The following is a 21,841-nucleotide window of genomic DNA, read 5'->3' as shown; positions in this document are numbered from 1 at the left end:
AATGTCATCATGAAAAATTAATTAATTTAAAAAAATGCAGTTTCCCTCTTTGCTAAAAAAAAAGAATGTAAGTCATAAAGTTTATAATTTCCAACAGACTTCTCTCTTGTTTAGTGTAAATTAATCTTGCTTTGATTAAATTATAAAAAATGCAACATAATGTAAATTAGACGAGAATAACTTTAAAATAATAATTCTAGAGTCTTTAAAATATAATAGCCACTCGTATATTTTATGTATAATCCCATTGACAGTAATCAAAGTCGTTAATTCTTTCATTCTGGTTGTTATATTTAGTGAGACCTGCATTTATAAAGGTCTTGCTTCTGTTTAAATAAAAATCTCAAACAAATATTTAGATTGTTGTTTTAAAGTTTAATATCCTTAAAATTGTTTTATCTAGTTATTAGTATTAAAAAGAATCCTTTTGTTAATAGAATAGGCATTGTAGGTAATGCAGCCTGGATTTCTTAAATCAATGAGATTATTAAACCCTACTTTGAATAAATGATTAGCCTTTTGTTGAGAAGTCAGGGCATGGGAGTTTTAGCCTTAGTTCTGTCAGACTCTGGGTGTGTGAAACTGAACAAGTCCTCTCTTCTCTCTGGGCCTCGATTTTCTTGTCAGCAAAATCAGGAGGTTGGATAAATGATCTCAATTCTACTTTCCTGTTGGATTGTGATTCTGTCTTGCACCGTTTTGTGCTCTCCATGTAAAAACTATTTTTGCCGATTGCAGGGCATTTGCTTTACTAAGGGAGACATAGATCCAGTTTTTGGTAGTCAAGGGCTAAACTTCCACTTTATAATGCTTTTCAATGAAGCAGATTTCCCACCCTAAATAGGATATTCAGTTTTCAATTAAGTAACACAGAACACTATGGAAGGTGAACACACAATGCAATATACATACAACACACTGTTGAATTGTACACTTTAAACTTATTGGATTTTGTTGATCATTGTCACCCCAACAATTTAACACACACACACACACACACACACACACGCACATAGTTGCCAGTAATTCGTTCAATACTCACTGAAATTTGAAAATCAGTTCTTTAGAAGTGGTTGTCAAACTTGTCTAAAATTTTGGATCTTCTTGTGATATTCAGCATTTTATTACTCCATAAACACAGAGAGGTTTTTTTCCTTGTCTTTCATCACATCTCAGCTATTTTTCCCTTGTCCTCTCTGTGGCTGGAGTCATTCATTGTTTTGGTGGGGTCACTGGACATGATTATGTTGAAAAGGACTGCTTTATAGTGATGGCTCAATATCTGCCCCATAATTAAACTGTCAATGGGTTGCTAAAGAGGTATTTGTTCAGAATCTCCTTGAATGAATCACAACTTATAAACTGAAATTATCATTGTTTTTCTTATGGGAATTATTAAGCATTAATTTTATTACCATGCTGTGATTATCAGGTGACTTGTCATCTGAATCTGTGTTCCTGGATCGTAACAACCAGGAAGTTTGGAGCACACCCATTGCTCCTCCAAATACAAATATCTTCTTATTAGGAGGTAATCAGGATTCTCTTTTAAAGCATCATAATGAAATATGTATTATTAAAAATAATCAGAAAATACAAGCACTAGAAAAGGGCCTGAAGGGTATCCGTTCCAAAAACCTCATTGTGTAGGGGGTGAGAGAGGGTCCCAAAGATGATAGGGTTTGTTACAGTGTCCCAGTGAGTTAGGAGCACAATCTAGCTGCCCAGGTCCTCTGACTGCAAACCACACTCTTTAAACACGTCTTGTTGGCTGAAATGGGAAGATGAGGGTAACAGTTGAAAAGAATTCTAAAGAGAAGCATTTTTGTGGGTTATATTAAGGTAATATATTTCATCACAAAATATGATATTGACATAGAGATTCCCGAGTCTAGAGGAACTTGGAGTGTGTGTGTGTGTGTGTGTGTGTGTGTGTGTGTGTGTGTGTGTATAAGTTTAGCCCTCATCAAATAGTAGTTTTCAAAACACAGAGAAAACCTGAAAGTACTGAATCAAAGCATTAGGACATCTGGGTGCAAACATCCCTTGGATTTTTTAGGAAAGTTATTACCCTTTTAAAGTTTTCTAAATAATTATTTGCCTTGATTATCTAACTCTCTAAGGTGGGGAATGAAGGAAAATTAGATTTACTCTTTCTGAGGTTTCTACCTACCATATTAGAAATATTATGAACATCAATAAAGGAGGCAGAGTGCATAAAAATGATCCACCGGTCCACATGGAAAACAAATTAAGCAAAATGCTGTTGGGTACCAGCTCATTCCTTTCTCCTTGCCAACTAGTTTGGATTGCTTTTGACTTCATTCATGTTAAGCACCATTTAAGCATCTTATCTCACAGATTCTGTACTCTGTTCATTGGTAACTATTTTTTTTTTACTTTGGCTGCTGCATTTTGTTATGTCTTTGGTGGAACTCCATGAACGATCTTTTGTTTTTATTATCTTTTTTCTAGATTTGAAAGTTAACAAGAACTATCTAGTTTTAGAAAATATTTATTCAACCTTATTTTTTCCAAGACCCTTTGACCTTTTAATAAATATATCACATAGCAGATACAGTATAATTTCACAAGGTAATTACTGTTTTCTATTAATTCTCAATAGGCTATATGTGTTTATCCATACCTTTGAGACCTGACATTCTTTGACTATAGAGCTATGATATGCATTTTCTGTATTAAAAAGTAGAAAAATGCTGAATGTAATTATTTGTCTTTTTAAAGGATTTTTGCCAGGAATATGAAAAACAAGTGAGGAATGGAAGACTTTATTGTACGCGGGAGAGTGACCCAGTCCGTGGCCCCGATGGAAGGATGCATGGCAACAAATGTGCCCTGTGTGCCGAAGTTTTGTGAGTATAGATGTGGTTTCGTTGGAGTGACTCAGAAGGTGAAGTGGAGGTTGATTGGAATAATGACTAGGAACAATGTTGAGGTGAGGATTTGCTAAGAATTTTTGAGCGGTTTCATGCTCTCTGCAAATCATAATACTACCTAGTAAGTAGATCCTAACCGAGTCTATTTCTGAGTAAGATGGATTCTGTTTTCTAGTTGGAAGACTAGAAAACAGAATCCATCTTACTCAGAAATAACATTTCCTTCCAAGACCTTTGTAAACCTTTTTATGAGATAGTCTAATACAGAATAAGGGTAAAATCAGATGCCAAGACTTTGGTGGTTTCTTTCAGTAATTATCCCATTGTGACAGACTTAGATGGGATGCCCACAAAAAATTCAGGTTCGTATGTGAATTGCATTAACTTTATCTTTTCAACGTGGACATGTGACCTTGAGGAAGAGCAGATTCCGCAACATGTAAATTATGGCATTTATGAAGATGTCATAAACAAGGTCTCATCACATTTTCTTTCAGATCCTTAAACTCTATTATCTCTTTCCTATATGCTGTCCTGTACCACTTCGTCTCAGGCGTGGCCAGCTAATGTGTTCTCTTCCTTATGTTGCAATCCTAGATTATACTTCCTTGAATGAAACCTCCTAAAATCCCTAATTGAAATTCAATCTTTATAATTCTTAATGATTTTATTTTATAACAATCATTGCTGTTGGTAACCATATAATTATTTCTGTGATTACCTGTTGACTGTCGGTCTTCTCTACTTGGCTATAAATTCCAAGAAGACGAGTATGTGTTCATTTTGTGTACTACTGCACTACATGCCTAGGGCCCAGGCCAGTGCTTGCCAAAAAATCTTTACTGACTAAACGTTGGATGAATTCAGGAACAAAGATCCTTGCTCTCAAGAAACTTAAGGGTAACTAGCAGAAATAAGCTATGGATGTGGGAATATTCAGGTATGGAAAAACAGTGAGAGATGTAGAATTCATTTGCATGTCGAGATCTGAGATATCTTCTGAAAGAAGGTAGAATTTAAACGGGGGAGATTTAAAAGAAAGGAAGATAACTAAAAGAATCCTTGCAATGGAAGGGAATGGTGTTCATAAAAGAAAAATGAAAGGGGTTCTTTGGGGAACTAATAAAAATTTCAATAGAATAAGAGACTTTACAGTGATTGGAAAGTGTTTATACAAGAACTCAGAACCATTTAGCTGTTTTCCCACCTACACCTATGACTATTTTATGACATGAAAGTTCGAAACATCTATACTTATTTACTTTATTTCTTTCTCCAGCAAACGGCGTTTTTCAGAAGAAAAAAATAAAGCAGATGAAAACCTGAGAAAGGCTGAAGAAAAAGTTAAAGTTAAAAGAGAAATTGAGGTGGGGATTCGTTTAATCAATCTAGTTATAACTTTTGCATTGTGTGTGTGCGCATTTTACTCTAGAATGCATTTTCAATATTGATTTGTTTTTCTTTCACTACTAATGGGTTTTCTGGAAACCAATTTATAGTTATTATTTTTAATCTTAAGAAGAATAATATGGCATTATGATTTTTAGCTCTATTTGGAGGAAATTAATCAATTCGTATTAGTTCCACATTCCTAAATGAAGGTATATATCAAAGCATTATCTTGTTTGATATGTATCCTTCTGCAAAGGTGTGGTAGTTGTTTTGGAAGTTTTTATTTTGAAAGCAATATAAGTAGAAATTTTTAATATGCTTTCTTTAGAATCATAGTACCTTCTACTTTGTAAACATCTTGACTAGTCATTTGCCTTTTTTATATACCGCCATCTTAGCTCAGATGCCTAAGAGCTTTCCTTTGCATTGATGCATTAGCATCCTGCCAGATATCTATACTTCCAGCCAACATAATCCTCAATCCTCAAGATTCAGTTTATCTTCTACATTGTTTTCATAGAGTAGGAAATATTTTCATGAACCAATGGCATTATGAAAATCCAACGTTTGAAGTTATCCTAGAGTTATTCGGACCATTTTACTCCTTGAAAAAACCCTGGATAACTTATTTCTTACAAGAGTTTATCCCATCCTCTATTATGTGTAGTTCACAGTTTTATAAAATAGCCTACTCCATTAGTTCACCTTCTGCCTTCAAGTAATTCCATCTTCCTGTAGGCCTCATTTTCAACTATTTTCTTCCCTTTAATTCTAGGTTACAAAATCTCTTTAATTTTAGTTCTTAAATTTCTCTCAACTATTTTATTTTTCACTTCCAATTTCTTCCTTCCTTTCTCCCCTTTCTTTCTCTCGTTTCTTTCTTGCTTTTTCCCTCCCTATCATTCCTTTCTTCTATACTTTTCCTAACTTCAGTCTCTAGCCACCTAATTCTTCCACACATCTGGCTGGGTCATATTTCTAAGACAAAATGATTCTGTCCTTCTCTGCTATAAATATTTTCATTTCCCCATTTTTTTAAGACTAAAATCCAAATTCCTTCCAAAGTTTAGTGGCCTAGTTTTGATTTATCTTCAAGATTTCCTATTTGACCAGTTCTTAAACCTCCCTCTCTTAGCTCATTCTTTTGCCACTATATTCATGGTTATAATCAGTTATCTTGAAATAACATATTCTTTTATACCTTTATGTCTTTGCATATTTTAATTCCCCCTGGAGGATGTTTTTGCCACATTGTTTTTCTGTATGTAGCCTAAAGATACAACTAACTTATAAGTTTTTCTCTAATCTTCCATAAATTATTTTTTCCTTCGTGCTTCTACACACTTAATTCAGACATGTGTCATATCCCTTAGCTTTCTATATTACAATTCTTTATTCTTTCCATTTGAGTGATATAAAAGCTAAACCACATTCATATTTATATTCCTTTAACTTAATATATTTGTTGAACACACTTACAGATGAATAGTACAAGGAGAAAAATATCACAAAAATTTTGGATGATCCTAAATCTTAAGAGCTTTATTTTTGACCCTTATTTCTTCTTTACCAATATCATTGATAAAGAGCATCTCAAATTTGTAAACAGAGAACTCTGTCTAAGCCATCTCATTTTCATTATTCAGAAACTCTGCCGTGAATATCGAGATCATGCAAAGAATGGAATACTTTTCTGTACCAGAGAAAATGACCCTGTTCGTGGTCTGGATGGAAAAATGCATGGCAACCTGTGTTCCATGTGTCAAGCCTTCTAGTGAGTATAGAATTACAAAATGTTCTGGAGAGAGGGGATTTTACAGATAACTCATAGAACCAATTTATATCATAGGTGGGTAAACTGTGCTTTGAAATAGGGAAGGGAGTTGAATAAGTCACACTGAGAATGTTAGGAACAGAGCTGGGAGTAAGTACCTAGAGCTGTTTATTCCAGACATCTGTTTCCCTTGGCACTCATTCTTTAGTCCTGGAACAAACATGAGCTCGTGCCAATATCCAGTCCTCCCTAGTGCTAAAGCTTCCTATATGAACCTGTTGTACAAGTTTATAAGCATCTTATCTTTCAGAGGGGTTAGGGTCTAAAGTTAGCACTTAATATAGACATTAATTAGTAGATTTAAAGTTGCCCATAGAATAACCATGAACCCTTATAAAATTACATTAAATGTTCCTTTATATAATAGGATATTTCTCTAAAAGTTAAAATGAACAGTTTGCTTTCAAAATTTGGAACCGCTCTCAGTTTACGTGACTGAGCTCAGATGAAGTAATTGATTTACATTTAGAATCGGTGGTCTTTTGTTTTGATTGACAACATGTATGGTTGAAATACCATCGGTTAACTGCACATACCATGCAATTCTGTTGTTCAAAGCAAATTAATGCTCATTTGGTTTATCAGTGTATAAAAAATATTGGCCTTTTACCACCCAGCCTGCATTTTGTCTTTAGATAACATAGCCATGAGTAAGCAATACATTTAAGTTTAATTAATAAAGCCAGGTTTGCATGATGTGATGGACCATAGATTTGAACGTAGAGATCTTGGATAGCCTGAGTGTGTAGCGCACAGCCTCTCTGCCTCACCTCCTCTCCATGAAACAACAAGCAAACCAGTCCATATGCTTCATTAAGGCCACTTTCAGCCTCCAAGTGTAATGTCATCATGGCATCAGTTTTGATAATCTCCTTTATGGACTTTAATGATGTTTCTTTTCTGACCACCAGCAAGAAGGATAATTTATAGAAAGTGAGTTTTCTAGATCCAAAATTTCTATCTTTCTTTCAATGTTAAGCAGAAACTATGAAGAAGTTATGGTATCTTACCATACTTGAACCTGTTTTGTTGCTTCTCGTAGATATGTAGTGACAAAAAGACAAAATTGCTTCTTGCCAAGGAAGGAGGGCAGATTAGCAATACTGGAATGTGGAGAGATTATTGCCTGGATTTGGTATTACGGCTCTTCTTATTTTCTCTCTCATTCAGCCAAGCAGAAGCTGAAGAAAAGAAAAAGGAAGAAGAAAGAAGTAAAAGAGAATCTGGAAATACAACTTCATTTGCAGTGAGTGGAATCTCTCCAATAAATCCTACTTGGCACTATTATTTAAACATACTTCAAAAGGCCCAAAGGCTGAAATATTATTGCCCTGTAAAAATCCCTGGAAAATCTTAACTCTTCAGTCTGGGGATGACATTGAGACGAATGCTATGGGACTTGATCAGTTTTTGCTGCATCAGAAGCTAAGCTTGTATAATAAAAATAATTAATCTGAAGCGTGAAAAATGAATCCAGTTCTAGTTTCATCAATTACAGACTGTACTAGCTTTTACTAATCAGTTTTCAGAGACTCTACTTGTATATTTTCTACATGTGAGTTTTTTTTTTAAATTTGAGATTAAAAATATCTCGATCCCTTTCTCTCTCTCTCTCTTCCCCCCCCCCCCACACACACACAGAGCATGGTTTTTACCTCTGAAATATAACAGTATTTCTTTCTATAGTCATATGTAAGTTATTATCACCTATCGTTTAGGTAATGAGAGTCTCCTAATTTTTCCTTTAAGTTCCATCCTTTCCCTTATTCAACCATTTTCCCTAACACAGATAAAGTTGCAAAATATTTACTGTTCTGCTTAAGCCCACATTCGGCTTGTCATTAACTACAGGATTCATTCCGAAATTCATCTTCTGCTATATGCCATGTAGTGTCCTCCTCGTGTTTGTCAGCATATTTTGACAATCTAGGAGTACATGTTTCCCATTCCATTTCTTACCCAGGAAAATCTTATTTACTCATCATGGTCTCACTCAAATTTCTTTTGTTCCCTGATATCTACCCTGGTTTCCACAATCAGATTGCATGATCTCAACCTCTGAGTTCTTGGATTCTCTTGTACCTATATGTTTACAATTATGTTATCTTGTTTAGATTATAGTGGAGTTTACTTGTCTACTTATTTTATTATATTGTGACATTCTAGTATGTCTTATTTGTTCCCATCTCTTAGCAACTGATAAGTGTTGTCAGTTAAATTGAACTTTACATTTAAGAGAAATACACCTAAAACACACCTGGGCTTGAAGAAACAAAACATTAGTATCTGCCAATGCAGATGTTCCAATCTTCTGCTTTAAATGGGAATGATATGTATGTCCAACTTACTTTCTCTGTCTTGACAGGAGCTGTGCAGTGAGTACCGCAAGCTTGTGAGAAACGGGAAACTCCCGTGCACCAGAGAGAATGACCCCATCCAGGGCCCAGACGGGAGAATGCACGGCAACACCTGCTCCATGTGCGAGGCCTTCTTGTGAGTAGCACTGACTGCAGCTGGGCGGCAAGGGAGGTTTGGTCCTTTCTGCTTCATTTTCTTCTCTTTTTTTAAAAAATTATATTTTATTATAATATTTTATTATATTAATCTAATATTTTATTATATTTTACGTCTTAAATTGTGTTCGTTTCTTGTCAATAGCATTTCGTACCACATTTTTGCATGATCACCAAAGAATGATTTCTGCATGTCAATCGCTGGTTGTAAATGATGTAGAAGAAGAGTCTTACCATACAGAGTAGGATAGGAAGTAATCTGAAATCACACAACAAATCTCAAACCAAACAAAGCAATATGCAAATCAGTGCCTCAGTTTATACGCAGGACTTGGGGGGTAATTGGACTATGGAACATCTGGGCTCTGGTGGCTTTAACTCCTCTCATGTGTCTCGTCAGTTTGAAGAACTTTGCTGAAGCCTCGTCTATGCTTCTAACCCTAAATTTCTTCCTCATAGTAATCAGAACTTTTTTTTCATCGTACTAATCACAGTTTGTGTTTGTAAATGTATGTGCATGACCATTTGTTAAACATTTCTGTCTTCCACTAGACAATTACTGTTATCGTAACAGGGATTCTATAAAATGTGAGCTCTGAGTTCAGATTCATTTCCTGCTTCATTTCTATGTTTAATTACGAGAGGGCCACTTCAACAGGAAGATGCCGTATTTAGAGGAGATGGAAAGATGTATTAAAACCACATCCTTTGAGAGTTATTGAGGCTTGGCACATGTAGCCAGGGAAAAGTCACAGTCTTGATATATCCAAGTAGTTTTTTGTTTTTAAAGATGGAAATAGGACTAGTTCCAGGTTGTCTCCATGGATGAAAATGGGGCCAGTGAAGTTTCTAATGGAAATTTCTAATGGTTCGAGGACTTCATAGATGAAATGATCTACCATGGGATTTCAAGGATGATGTAGGTAGAGAATTTATTGGCAATTTAAAGCACAGTGAGATAGTAGTCAGAGACACAGTTGTGAATATTGGAAGTTTAGAAAACCACCTCTGCTCTAGGATTTAAATCCTTAGTCTGCATTTATTAGTGTGTCTTTGGGAAAGTTGTGCATTCAGTTTTCTTATCTGTAAATTGGGCTTAAAATAGCAGCTTTGAAACATGCAGATTTGAGGATTTCATTAGTATGAGCACAAGGTTAGGCACAAAGTAAGAATTTAATAAATATTAACTAGCGATTACATATTTGAGAGTACTGTTGATCTGGAGATTCTATGATCTTACTCATCTCCTTTTTAATCACTCTCTTTTAGCCAAGCAGAAGAAGAAAAGAAAAAGAAGGAAGCTGAGTCAAGAAATAAAAGACAGTCCGAGAACACAACTTCCTTTGAGGTGAGAGCGCCTTTTACAGGTCAGAGGTCACAGATGTGTGGCCCTAAAATCTATAGCTGGTATTCGGCAACCCATAAATTCTCTGAAACGGAAACATTTGGATAGTTTGTGTTTGTATGTTTGTTTCTAGGTGTGCATATACACATGTGTAAATGTGACTATTTCTAGGTTGAGTCCATTACTTTTTTTTAATGTTTATTTTTGGACTTTTATTAAAGTGTCAGTGGCTTTATAACACAACTGTAAATTCAGCTAGTATCATTGGAGTGGCCTGTAAATAAAGAATATGCATGAAAAAATTAATTTTTTAAAATCTCTCATATTTCATCATTAAGGATAAATTAAAGGGACTCACACATATTTTTCAAATACAAGTTTGAAACAAATGGTTGTAAATTAGAAGACATATTTGAGAACAAATAGTCGAATACCTAACTTTCTGTCATTTAAAAGACTGAGCATTATTGTAGCTTAATTCTCTGCTTCAGTAGGTTATGGTATTTTTTAAATAATTTTTCATCACTTAATTCATGTCTTCAAAGTTAAGAACTCTCCTAAAATAAGCCAATTGCTGCCTCCCATTTAAGGAAAAGTCTAAACTTTAGCTCTTTTTGCAATATGATCCAACCTGTGTTCAACACCTCAGACTTCCTTCCTCAATTTCTCAGGAGTTGTGCAGTGAATACCGCAAATCAAGAAAGAATGGACAGCTTCTCTGCACGAGGGAGAATGACCCCATCAGGGGCCCAGATGGGAAGCTTCATGGCAACACCTGTTCCATGTGTGAGGTCTTCTTGTGAGTAGAGCTCAGGGCTTCTGAAAGAGTGCGGAGACGGAACCGAGAGAAATTTTCAACCAACTATAAATAATGCATTTTCTTCTTTCCTGTAACAACCAATTTCGGGTGTCACATTACATAAACTAAAAAAAAAAATCACAAAACTAAAAAGATGTCAGATGATAATTGTTGGGATGTAAAGAGATGCGGAATAATTTCTTTTAGGATATTTCAGAAAGAACTCAGAATCTTTTATTGAGAGAATACTCTATGATAACTGTACTGGCTGCTTTTAGTTTCCCAAAGGATTATCAGCTAAAATAGAAAATGGATGAGGTGACATGTAAAATATCATTATGGCGCACAGTAAACTTTAGATTTTATAGATTTTAGTTTACTACATCTCTTCTTATTCATTCTGTGTGACCTCAAGGAACAGAATTAAAATGGATGAGAGCTATAAAAAGACAGATTTGGGTGAAAAATGAAGATAAACTTTATAGTAGTTAGAGTAGAGGAAGGCTGCTTCAGGAATGGTGATTTTATTGTATAGAAGTTGGATGCCCATTTATAGGGGACTAAAATATAACTGTAGAACAAATGACATGTCCCCTCAAACAAGAAAGTCCATGATATTCCTTCAGTTTTTTGCTCTTTGTGACAAGGAATGCTCCAGTTTATTTTCTATGCACCCAGACTCTCTAAAAGGATTGTAGTGCTGTCTCCCCTGGCGGAGAGCAATATAATAACCCAGCGGGGTTTGGGCTATGAGAGCATGGAAGATCTGTAAGGTGGAAGTCAAGACGATGACCATGTAACCGTCATAACCAATATCAAGTGCATATAATCATTATATACTTGCTAAGAGCTTTGCTACCTAATCTCATTTAACCTTCAGAACAAATGTATAAAATAGATGTTATATTACGACAAGTTTTAGATGGAAAAATAAAGGCCCAGAGAAATTGAGATTGATAGAAATATCAGTACAGGAACGATGCGGAAAATGATAATATTTCTCACTGTATGGTATAGACAGGTTATTAAGCAATGCCATTATCAATTCTCATAGTTATACTTGCCTGTATTGAGGCTTGTTTTAGTCTGTTTTTCTTTACCTCTGTTAATCTTTCTGCGACAGGGAAGTAATTCTGCCATCTAGTGGTCAGCTCTGCTGCTTCCTCTGATAATTGCCTAGCATAGAAAGAAAATGCTTCTTGAATTTTTTAGTCGACTTAGACTCATGATAAAGTTTAGGTCAGTTTTCCTTTAAAAGAAGTATGAGAAACCTCACAGTTTTGGAGCTGTTTTAGTAATTTTCTTCTATCACAAAAAAATGCGATATCAAAAATAAATAAAGTTTTATCATTCCATATTTTATGGATATGTTAGCAAAGGCTATTGACTTTCTTGAGAATCATTCTTCCCCTCCATAGCCTTTTCTTGCAGTTTCAAACCATGTGCAAATAATATTTTCAACTTTTAAAAGAGTTTTAATCTAATTAATGAGCAAGTCTTTGTTGATTGGAACATAGTAAAATATTTTCACAAATTATTTAATTTTTTCTGTCTCTACATGATTAAATTACTTGTGTTGTAGATTCCATTATCCTATAGGTCCAGCTCAGTAAACTCAGTTTGTAACACTGTCAATTATCCAAGGTTAAGAACCATCACTCTCACTTCATTTTCATCATATGCCTATTTTCGGAGAATTCACTTTTAATGATGATGACAATGATTATGATATCAATCACTTATATCACTTTCACCTGTGTCAATTTTTTTAATATTTGAAATATTTTCCATATATCAACTCATTTAATACAACAGTCTTATGAAGAAAGTGTTTTTATGATCCTATCCCTCCCCTTCCCTTTCTATTTAAAGATGAGGATGCCACGAAGAGGGTTAAGACACTTTTTTGTGTTCTTCATGCTATCTGGCTCCAGAGTCTGCCTGTTAACTACCATGCTTACCCTGCATCTCAGAAGCCAAATATCACTACTTTATAAAGAGGTGTTACAGATACAAAAAAAATAATCAACAAATAAGAAAGTCTTATTGCGGTAGATTTGCTGGGAAGCTAAATAGATTTACTTATTAATGGACTTTCTCTTGCACATCATTCTTTTTATGTGAAGCGAATCATTCTAACTTATTATCCGATAAAATTACAGTTTACTATGAATGGGTCTTTGGAGTTGCTTGAGAATAGTCAAAGCGATGAATGATCAACCTGTAAATGTTAAGGATCTACTCTACTGTTTTAAGATCCATTTCTTCTCTTTCTCTCCCCCACTCCTGTTCCTTATAGTCAACAAGAAGAAAAAGCAAGAGCGAAGGCTAAAAGAGAAGCTGCAAAGGTAATTTTCTCATAAATGCTAATGCTATGCCTTTACGACATATTTTCCTCGAAAGTCGCATTCTAGATATCTCATTATCAGAAGTATTTTCTTGTTCGATTTTCATGCCAGAAATGAAGAAAGAAAACCTTTGACCTCAGGGAAAAAAAGGGTCTTGATTAGAAGTTTCCAAAGTACTGCATAACTCAAATTTTGAGTTTTATTTCATAAAAAGTAGAAAGTTAATTTACTTTGCATTGTTCCTTATCAATTGTGTCAGTCCTCTTCTGCACCTAGATTATAAACGCCCTCACGAGAATGATGATAAATCTTTACAGATTCACTATGGTGCCAGGACAATCCTAAGTCCATAATGGAAGCCTCGGAAATACGTATCGATTTACTGCTACACGTTATCACTTTTCTTTTTCCTTCTTACTCTGCATTTCTTATTTCTCACTTATTCCTCCCACTAAGCAAAGGTGCAGGAGGGGTGGAAAAGTGCTCTGAGAAAACATTTTCTTCATTTTCCAGGAACTCTGCAGCGAATTTCAGAACCAGATGAGGAACGGAATGCTTATATGCACCAGGGAGCATGACCCCGTTCGCGGCCCAGATGGCAAAATGCATGGAAACAAGTGTGCCATGTGTGCGAGTGTGTTGTGAGTGTCTCCCTCATGTCCCCCATTGAATCTCTTCATCATCGATTGTCCCTGAATCTCAGCGTCTTTAGAAATGTGTAGAATATTTGCTATGGGTTATATGCCAAGTAAGTTTAAAAACACATGGACAAACACATTAGGTGATATTGAATCACATAGTGACAACGTATTTTTTGTTCGATTATCCTTCTATCTCCTAATTGAGCCATGGGACAAGTCTTAATTTAGTGCTAATATGTTTCTACCACTTGATAATCGTCATTCATAACAAGAGTACAGAAGTTTGATGATCTGATAGGTGGAATATCTCACTGGTCTCTCTCCCACCCCTGACATTTTATGACTCTGTGAGTATATTCAGAAATTGTTTCAGGAAAAAGTAGTTAGACAGAGGTCTGTGGGGCTAGGATGTGAAGACTGTTAAGGAACCTGAAAAGGAAATGTAATAGAATTATATTTATCCTTTCAGAGACATTACTATATACAGATGAAATAAATACTTTGATAAGTGGCTTAGTGTAGAGAGCAAAACCCTTAAGAAGAAGGCCCATATAATAAATGTTTTATCAAAATGTCTTCCTGTTAAGCCAGGTCCAGGGCCTAAAAGGCCATTGTTTAGCTGCATGAGACCAGAGTGCCATTGTGTGGGACAGTATAGGAGAACGTTAATTACATATTACCACCTCTGGTGCTTCTTCTAGATTCCCAAACCCCAACTGAGCCGCATACAAAAATTAATGTTGAGAAAAGTATTCAAATAATATCTTTTGAAAGAGGTTCAAAGTTATTGTTGTCCCTTCATTTTCACATGTCTAGGTCTAATCTTATGTATACGCACGTATTTCCTTAAAGGAGAGATTGACAGAGTAGGTCAGTAGACAGGATCTTCTCCCACCTGCTCCACTTGCTAGTGCTGTGGTAATGACTAGAGGAGATGTGATAAAGGCTAAAGATTTTTCCGGTTTTGATGTGCTTCATGTGGGTAGAAAGTGGCAAGAATGCCAGAATCTTTGACTCATGATTGATCTCAAAATATTAGTTATTGAATCTTCCTGGATTTGAATCACTACTGTACTCTAAAACTTGAATTTCAACTTGGCTATTAATGCCATTAAAATAATATTTAAAATTTTTATTTTATAATCAAACATGATTTGATTTGGGACCCATCATCTGACTTGGTTTCATCCCTTGCTTTTATCATTGATATGGTAGTTATTTAGGTAGGAAAGGTTTCACAATTTAAAAAATGTTAGAGCAGTTTTGGCTTTTCTCAGATTATTGATTAAAGTCACTGACTCATAAAAAAAGTGATCCCAAGGGTCACATGCTGATAAAAAAAAATTTAAAAAAAAAATGAAACAAAAAACCTCCAGCATGCTGGTCTTATTTTTTAAAAGGGTATTATAAATAACTGACTTTAGCTGCATTAATGGGCAAAATAATAGCACCCCTTGAACTGGATAAATTTATACTGAAGACTGAATCTGACCTTCGGTCTGGAAAAATCCTCATTCCTTCTTAAAATGTACTCCCAAAGAGAATGGGAAATTGTCTTTAGCTTATATATATGTTTTATCTATTACAGCCAACTCGAAAAAGAAGAGAAGAATGCCAAGGAAGGAAAGGAGAAAGTTGAAACTGAGAAAGTGAAGAGAGAAGCAGTACAGGTACTTGTTCCGGGTCATCGGAACCAAGTAACTTTCCTTCTCTCTAGGCGAGGCCCTGCTCCCTCCTTCTAATCTCAGTGTCCTTGGCAACTTTGCAAACTGCGAAATGTATTTGGATCCTCATGTAGAAGGAGATCCTTTTTTCCTTATTCAGTTTATTCATACCAAATCTGACCTTGTTACTTGTGCATTTGAGAAGAGGTCACTTACCCCTTTCTCCACCGATCATGCCAATCTATTCCAAGAAAGAAGTGGATATAGATTGTTATCTTGTCTGAATGAAAACCGATAGAGGCAGATTTTAGATTTTTCTCCATATCTTTTTGTTTTAGGATATTTAGTTAAAAAAAAAAAACAACCCTAGGTTTTTATCCCAATTAAACCTCTGTGAGATTTGGGGAAAATTACTTAATAGCATCTTTGAGTCTTGGGTTTGAATCTGTAACATCTCATGATGATGATGATGATGATGATGATGATGATGATGATGATGATGATAACAGTGGTAATGGCTAATAATTATTTAGTTGCTACTGTATGCCATGTGGTATAACAGTTTCAGGACTAATCTTTGCAGTAACCATTCAAGGTATATGTTATTATTTATATTTTACAGAAGAGGACTCGGGAGCTCAGATAAGAAGTTAAGAAATATATATACTTGGTCATTTGAGAGCTAGCAATTGGCCCACAGGTTCTGGTTTTAAAGCCTGTAATGCACTTTAGATTTGGCACCTGACTTCCATTTGTGATATTTCTACAGGCTGCGCCTCAGGTCTTCATTATTCCTTTCCTTTACCTTTTTCTAATTTGGAAGATATCATTTCTTACCACTCTCTCTGCTCTCATATTTGCTTCCTACCATCTACTTTTAACTCTAAAGCCAAAGTAATTATTTAAAAACATAAGGAGATTATGCTACTCAGCATCTCCTCATCTCACTGAGAACCAAGACTCTCTTAGTGGCTTATAGTACCATATGTGATCTGTCCTATGCCACCATTCAGAATTCATTTCCTACTATTTTACCCATTGCTACCCTTGTTCCAGCCACAATGGCCACCTTGTTGCTTCTTGGACATGCCAAGCATTGATTTAAGGCTTCCCATCCTGTGGACTCAGTAACATAGTGGTTAAGAATCTGGACTCTGGGCTTAGACTGTCTGGGTTCAAATACTGGCTCCATCTCCTTACCCATAAGATCAGACAATTCAGGTCTTTGTGTCTTAGTTACCTCATCTATAAAATAAGAATATTATTATGATTATGGTTATGATTATTTTATTTTCACAAAGTCCCATGGAACAGCACAGTTTCTATACTATCTTAATTTCTCAATATTATACATATAATGAACTTCACCTCCTATGTGGCCTTGCTCATTCTAAGTCATGAATGTCCCTTCCCTCTAACTGTCAAAATTATGGCCACCTTTCATGGCTCAGAAGGAGTATTAGCTGCTCCCTAAAGATTTTCCCCATTTATACAATATACTTAATAGCTCTATCATCTATTATGCCAGCAATTTTCCTTTACTTCATTATATTATTTGTTTTATTGTAACTTATAGATGTTTCTATATATTTCCTCCAAAGAAACTAAAAACTTTGTATTTATTTTTTATGGTTGCTGTAACAAATTAACAAACCTAAAGACTTAATACAAACTTATTATCTCATAGTTCTTTAGGTTAGAAGTCTGACATGGGTCTCACAGGCAGAATGGTTGGTCGGGCTGCATTCCTTTCTAGAATCTCTAGGGGACAATCTGTCTCTTTGCTGTTTCTAGCTTCTAGAGGCCATCCGTGTTCCTTGGCTCTTGGACCCCTTTTATCATCGACAAAGCCAATAACCTTTGCATCTCTGACTATTTGTCTACACTCACATCTCCCCCTCACTGTCTCGTCTGTCTCGCTCTTCCAGTTTTAAGGGCTGACCTTCGGGATTACGTTGGGCACACTAGACTAATCCAGGATAATCTCCCCATAATAATTTTCCCATCTTAAATCACATCTACAAAGTCTCTTTTGCCCCGTAAGGTAATGTATTCACAGGTCTTGGGTATTAGGACTTGTACAAGTTTGAGAGTTGGTAGCTATTAGCCTGTCTACCACAAAAGAGACAATAAATTATTCTTTATAGCTCTCATAATGCCTAGAAGAGAATAATATTTGAATCGAATTGAAGGTTTTCTAATGAGATACATAACAGCAATTTTAGATTCCAAATAATATGTGACCTGGGCCTCTGGAAAACATCCTGGCTAATATCCACCTTCTGCAGCACTTTCCCCATGCATCCATTATGTTTTGGGGCATTATAGCATAGTTTTCAATGGGACAATATGGAAGACGCTTTTACTTATTTAGTAACCGGAGTCTTAAATCCTCCCTTATTTGACAGGAGCTGTGCAGTGAATACCGCAACTATGTGAGGAATGGACGACTTCCCTGCACCAGAGAGAATGACCCCATCGAGGGCCCAGATGGGAGAGTCCATGGCAACACCTGCTCCATGTGTGAGGCCTTCTTGTGAGTAGAGCCATGGCCACTGCTACTACCAAGCATAGCAGCAGATAGGCCCGGGGAGAGTGAGAATGACGATGCTGAAAGTTTTCTCTAGGAGGTAGAAATGCAGGCTATCTTTGCGATGAGTTTGGGGATTTACTATTATAAAGCCATATAGTTAGCACATTTCTTTATAGTGTTCTTAGTGTTCTGAAAGGTATTTGAATCACCAGTAAGGGAGAACCATATGCTAAGGGTCAATTCCCCAGAGTTAGCAGCATACAGGACTGGCATGTGTTCTCTGCATACATACTTACTGTCGTCAATAATCCAGGATGTAATGATTAGGTCTGACAAATTAAAATGTGCTAATAGTTATTATTTTTAAGTATCTTACCTGTTTTCTGGGGAGAAGGACAATATATTTAGTTTCTAAAAGAAGCGTTCTAGTGAAATTTTATTTACTGGTTTGCTATGGCATATGTATCTTATTCTTTAAGCAACATTAAAAGCAAGAAAAACAATATGTAGGGATGTGAATTTGCCTTTCTACTCCCAAGCTAAGTTGGTATAAGTATGGAAGTAATGAAATACTGTTATCTAGAGAGATTTCTCCTTTGAGATAATAGGTACTGGGCACAAGGAATCATTCACCCCTCACTCCCTCTTGTCTTATAGCCAGCAAGAAGCAAAAGAAAAAGAAGAAGCTGAATCCAGAATAAAAGTTAAGAGAGAAGTTGAAAAGGTAGTTGTCCTGAAAGGTTCAGACCACAATGAAAGAAGGAGGTCGTATGGTTTCTTTTTGGCAATAACTCAGGAAATTACCGAAGGCCTGTGTGAGGGAACTTGAGGTTCACGTAGTCCAGGGATTGACAAAATTTTCTTGACGTGCCAGATAGTAATATTTTAAGCTGTGGCTATTCAGTCTCTGCCACAAATATTCAGCTCTGCTGTTGTAGCTCTAAAGCAGCCAGAGATAAAATGCCAGCAAATGAGCATAGCTGTGTTCCTATAAAACTTTATTTGAAAAAAAGGTGGTGGGCCAGATTTTCCTCACAGGCCATTGTTTGCAGGCCCCCTAATTTACTTCATTCCCATATTTTTAAATGAAGGTTCAAAATGAGAGAGAAAAAAGAACTTGCTTTTAGAAAGGTAGTGGGAGTCTCGATATCAGAATATATATCTTCGTATTTCAGAGTTCTCACAGTCGAAAGGTGTAAACAATAGAATTCGAACGTAGACTTCTGACTCCAAATCTAACATCAGTCCTAACACACTGTATAGAGTTAGATTAACATATTTGGTCAATCCAGGTGTGTTTCTTGCTTTACCTTTAATTATTTCTGGTGCCAGCATTTGGGAGGAAAATAGAAAAGCAACTTTCCCAAATACCATCTTCTTGTTTTCAGAAAGACTGATTCCAGGTATATTTTTCCAAGTTCATGGTCATTTACTTGTCCTCCATCAAAAACTTTTGATGTTATAAATAATTTATAAAGAAAATCACCACCCTTGGAATTCTGTATGATTGCTTTGTTTAAAATTGTATTTACCACAGTTCTGAGTCTGAATTTAAAAATAATATTAGTAGCTCATATAATTCACTTTTTAACATCTACAAAAGAAATTTTTTCAGAATGAGACAATTTCCGATTTCATATTAGCTACTTCCAAAAAATTGTCCTTTCATATTATATTTCTTTTGCTAGATATGGCCAGTCAAGGAATCTGCCAGTGACCCTTAAAGCAGAGCTAGGAAAAAAGTCTCACTTTGTTCTCATTGAATTTCAACTTGAACTAAAAGACACAAATAAAACAAATAAAAAGCCCCACAATTTCAATCCTAATTGCCACCAGTAATTAACTATATGATCTTAAGTGATTTACTTAGTCTCTCTTAATTCCTCATACAACTCCAGAGCTAACATTTATTGAGTATTTTCTAGGTGTTAGTCATTGTAGATATACATTATTATCTCACATTATTTCCGCAACAATCCATAACAATTCAATATATTGAATACTTAATGCATTTTGGCCATTGTTATTTTAACCATGTGGAATAGATATATTATTCCATTTTATAGATGAGGTAACTGAGGCACAGAGAGGAAACACCCCATACCTGAGGTATCTTGGTGGCAGACTGGAATTATAATTAGCAATATGACATAGCTGTCAACACATTAGTGCTTGTCCAGACATAGCTGGAATATTCTGTTACACTCTGGGAAGGAATTCAGAGTGAGAAATGGTACAAATGATTGAAAGAGAATGACTGAAGTATCTGGAGAATATTTAGCTCTTAGAAGAGAACACAGGAAGTTATGGGAGAAGGAGAAGAAAGCTTTCTCCAAATATCTGAAGAACTCTCATGTGGAGGAAGAAATACATCCTCGGTTTTTCTGAGGGAAATAAAATACTTTGACTTTGCTTACTAGTCTGAAGGAACATACTCATCCTAATTGTAATGACATCTTAGAAGAATTAAACCCTAGGGATAGGAATCCTATAGGATTTATTGTTTTCTAAGATCCCTCAAAAGTAGCACTATGGCTAATCGTGGGAACTATCTAATAGGAATTTTGAAATGAACTATTTGATGGGTAATAGACTCCTTATTACTACAGGTGTTCCGATGCCAATTGGACCACTACTCGACAGGCATGACATAAAGGGTATTGAGATATAGTGGATGGTTTGACCAGATAAACTTTGAAGTTCTATCTAAACCTGAATATTTTTGATTCTATGGCATTTTCAGTATTTTTATTTCATTATACTATAACAAAGATGGACAAAACCCTGAGTTAGGAATGTGACCACTCCTCAGAGAACCCACATTATTAAAAGATTCTCATTTTTTCATGATTGCAGGTTCAGTTCTGGATTCAGGGGCTGAATCTCAAGGAGAATGAGAAAACACCTTTTAGGTCTTGTGTGCTTAGTAGGAACTGAGCAGAACAATTATCCATGCAGAAATCCTTAGGTCATTTTCTCTTTTTTCCAGGATGCACTTAGTAAGAACCAGCAAAGTAATTTCCAAGAAAATACCCAAGTTCTTCCTTTTTTCTCCTCATTTTAGGATGCATGCAGTGAATTTCGAAGCCTTGTTCAAAATGGAAATCTTTTCTGCACGCGAGAAAATGATCCCGTGCGTGGCCCAGATGGCAAGACCCATGGCAACAAGTGTGCCATGTGTAAAGCAGTCTTGTGAGTGCACAAATGAAGCCCCTGCTGTGGGCTGATGGAGTTCCGGGGAGGCAGAGAGCTGGGGAATAATAGATACTGTGTTTGTCCTTTGCTTACATATAAAAGCAACAAATGATTATCTGTAAAGCATTTTCAGGTGAATCTTTTATTACAAAGGCTAAGAGTCACAATTCTAGAAATAAATAATATGTGACTAAGTTATGATACTCTCTGTTCTGGGTAGAGCCTATCAGTAGATCACAGCATATTTCTTGATAAAATTCTAAGTCCTTTGCTGTCAGTTCAATCCCTTCTCTAGATTATTTCAGTAATTCCCATTGGGAAGAAAACACAGATTTTAATAGCAATCTAACTCCTCTACCTACATTTTTGAAAATGCTACATTTTCAGGAAATGAAACATAACTCTTTATACAGTGTTTGAAAGTACACCTAAAATATCTCTCATTCAATAGTCATTTACTGCACATCTACAATGTATGATGTGTTTAATGATTATACAAAGATGAATGAAATAGTCTTCCTAGAAATCATATGGTTCACTAGAAATTAGACATGGACATTAGTTAATATAAAACAAAGGGGAGATCAATAAATGAAAAATTATATATACAATGTGTTATGATACTTTCAGGAAGAGAGAATTAATAGAAAGTTTTATGGAGGAATAGAACTGGACCTTAT

At 35.6% G+C, this 21,841-nt stretch overlaps 1 protein-coding gene across 4 annotated transcripts in view; it reads left to right on the top strand.

Moving 5' to 3' along the window:
* The window catches only part of SPINK5 (serine peptidase inhibitor Kazal type 5), a 118,146-nt gene that overhangs the window by 76,719 nt on the left and 19,586 nt on the right, over nt 1–21,841 (top strand). For all 4 annotated transcript variants that reach the window (XM_036225013.1, XM_036225014.1, XM_036225015.1 and 1 more), the window contains 13 exons: nt 2,746–2,873; nt 4,177–4,264; nt 5,936–6,063; nt 7,294–7,369; nt 8,489–8,616; nt 9,906–9,984; nt 10,653–10,780; nt 13,080–13,128; nt 13,642–13,769; nt 15,358–15,439; nt 17,842–17,969; nt 18,624–18,690; nt 21,031–21,158. In XM_036225013.1, coding sequence (XP_036080906.1) covers nt 2,746–2,873; nt 4,177–4,264; nt 5,936–6,063; nt 7,294–7,369; nt 8,489–8,616; nt 9,906–9,984; nt 10,653–10,780; nt 13,080–13,128; nt 13,642–13,769; nt 15,358–15,439; nt 17,842–17,969; nt 18,624–18,690; nt 21,031–21,158 — 1,337 coding nt within the window. The remainder of the gene's footprint in view (nt 1–2,745; nt 2,874–4,176; nt 4,265–5,935; nt 6,064–7,293; nt 7,370–8,488; nt 8,617–9,905; nt 9,985–10,652; nt 10,781–13,079; nt 13,129–13,641; nt 13,770–15,357; nt 15,440–17,841; nt 17,970–18,623; nt 18,691–21,030; nt 21,159–21,841) is intronic.

This window comes from Rousettus aegyptiacus, unplaced genomic scaffold (genome assembly GCF_014176215.1).
Source record: "Rousettus aegyptiacus isolate mRouAeg1 unplaced genomic scaffold, mRouAeg1.p scaffold_m13_p_7, whole genome shotgun sequence".
Lineage (NCBI taxonomy): Eukaryota > Metazoa > Chordata > Mammalia > Chiroptera > Pteropodidae > Rousettus > Rousettus aegyptiacus.
The sequence above is the reverse complement of the archived record's forward strand: the minus strand, read 5'-3'. Positions and strand labels throughout refer to the sequence as shown.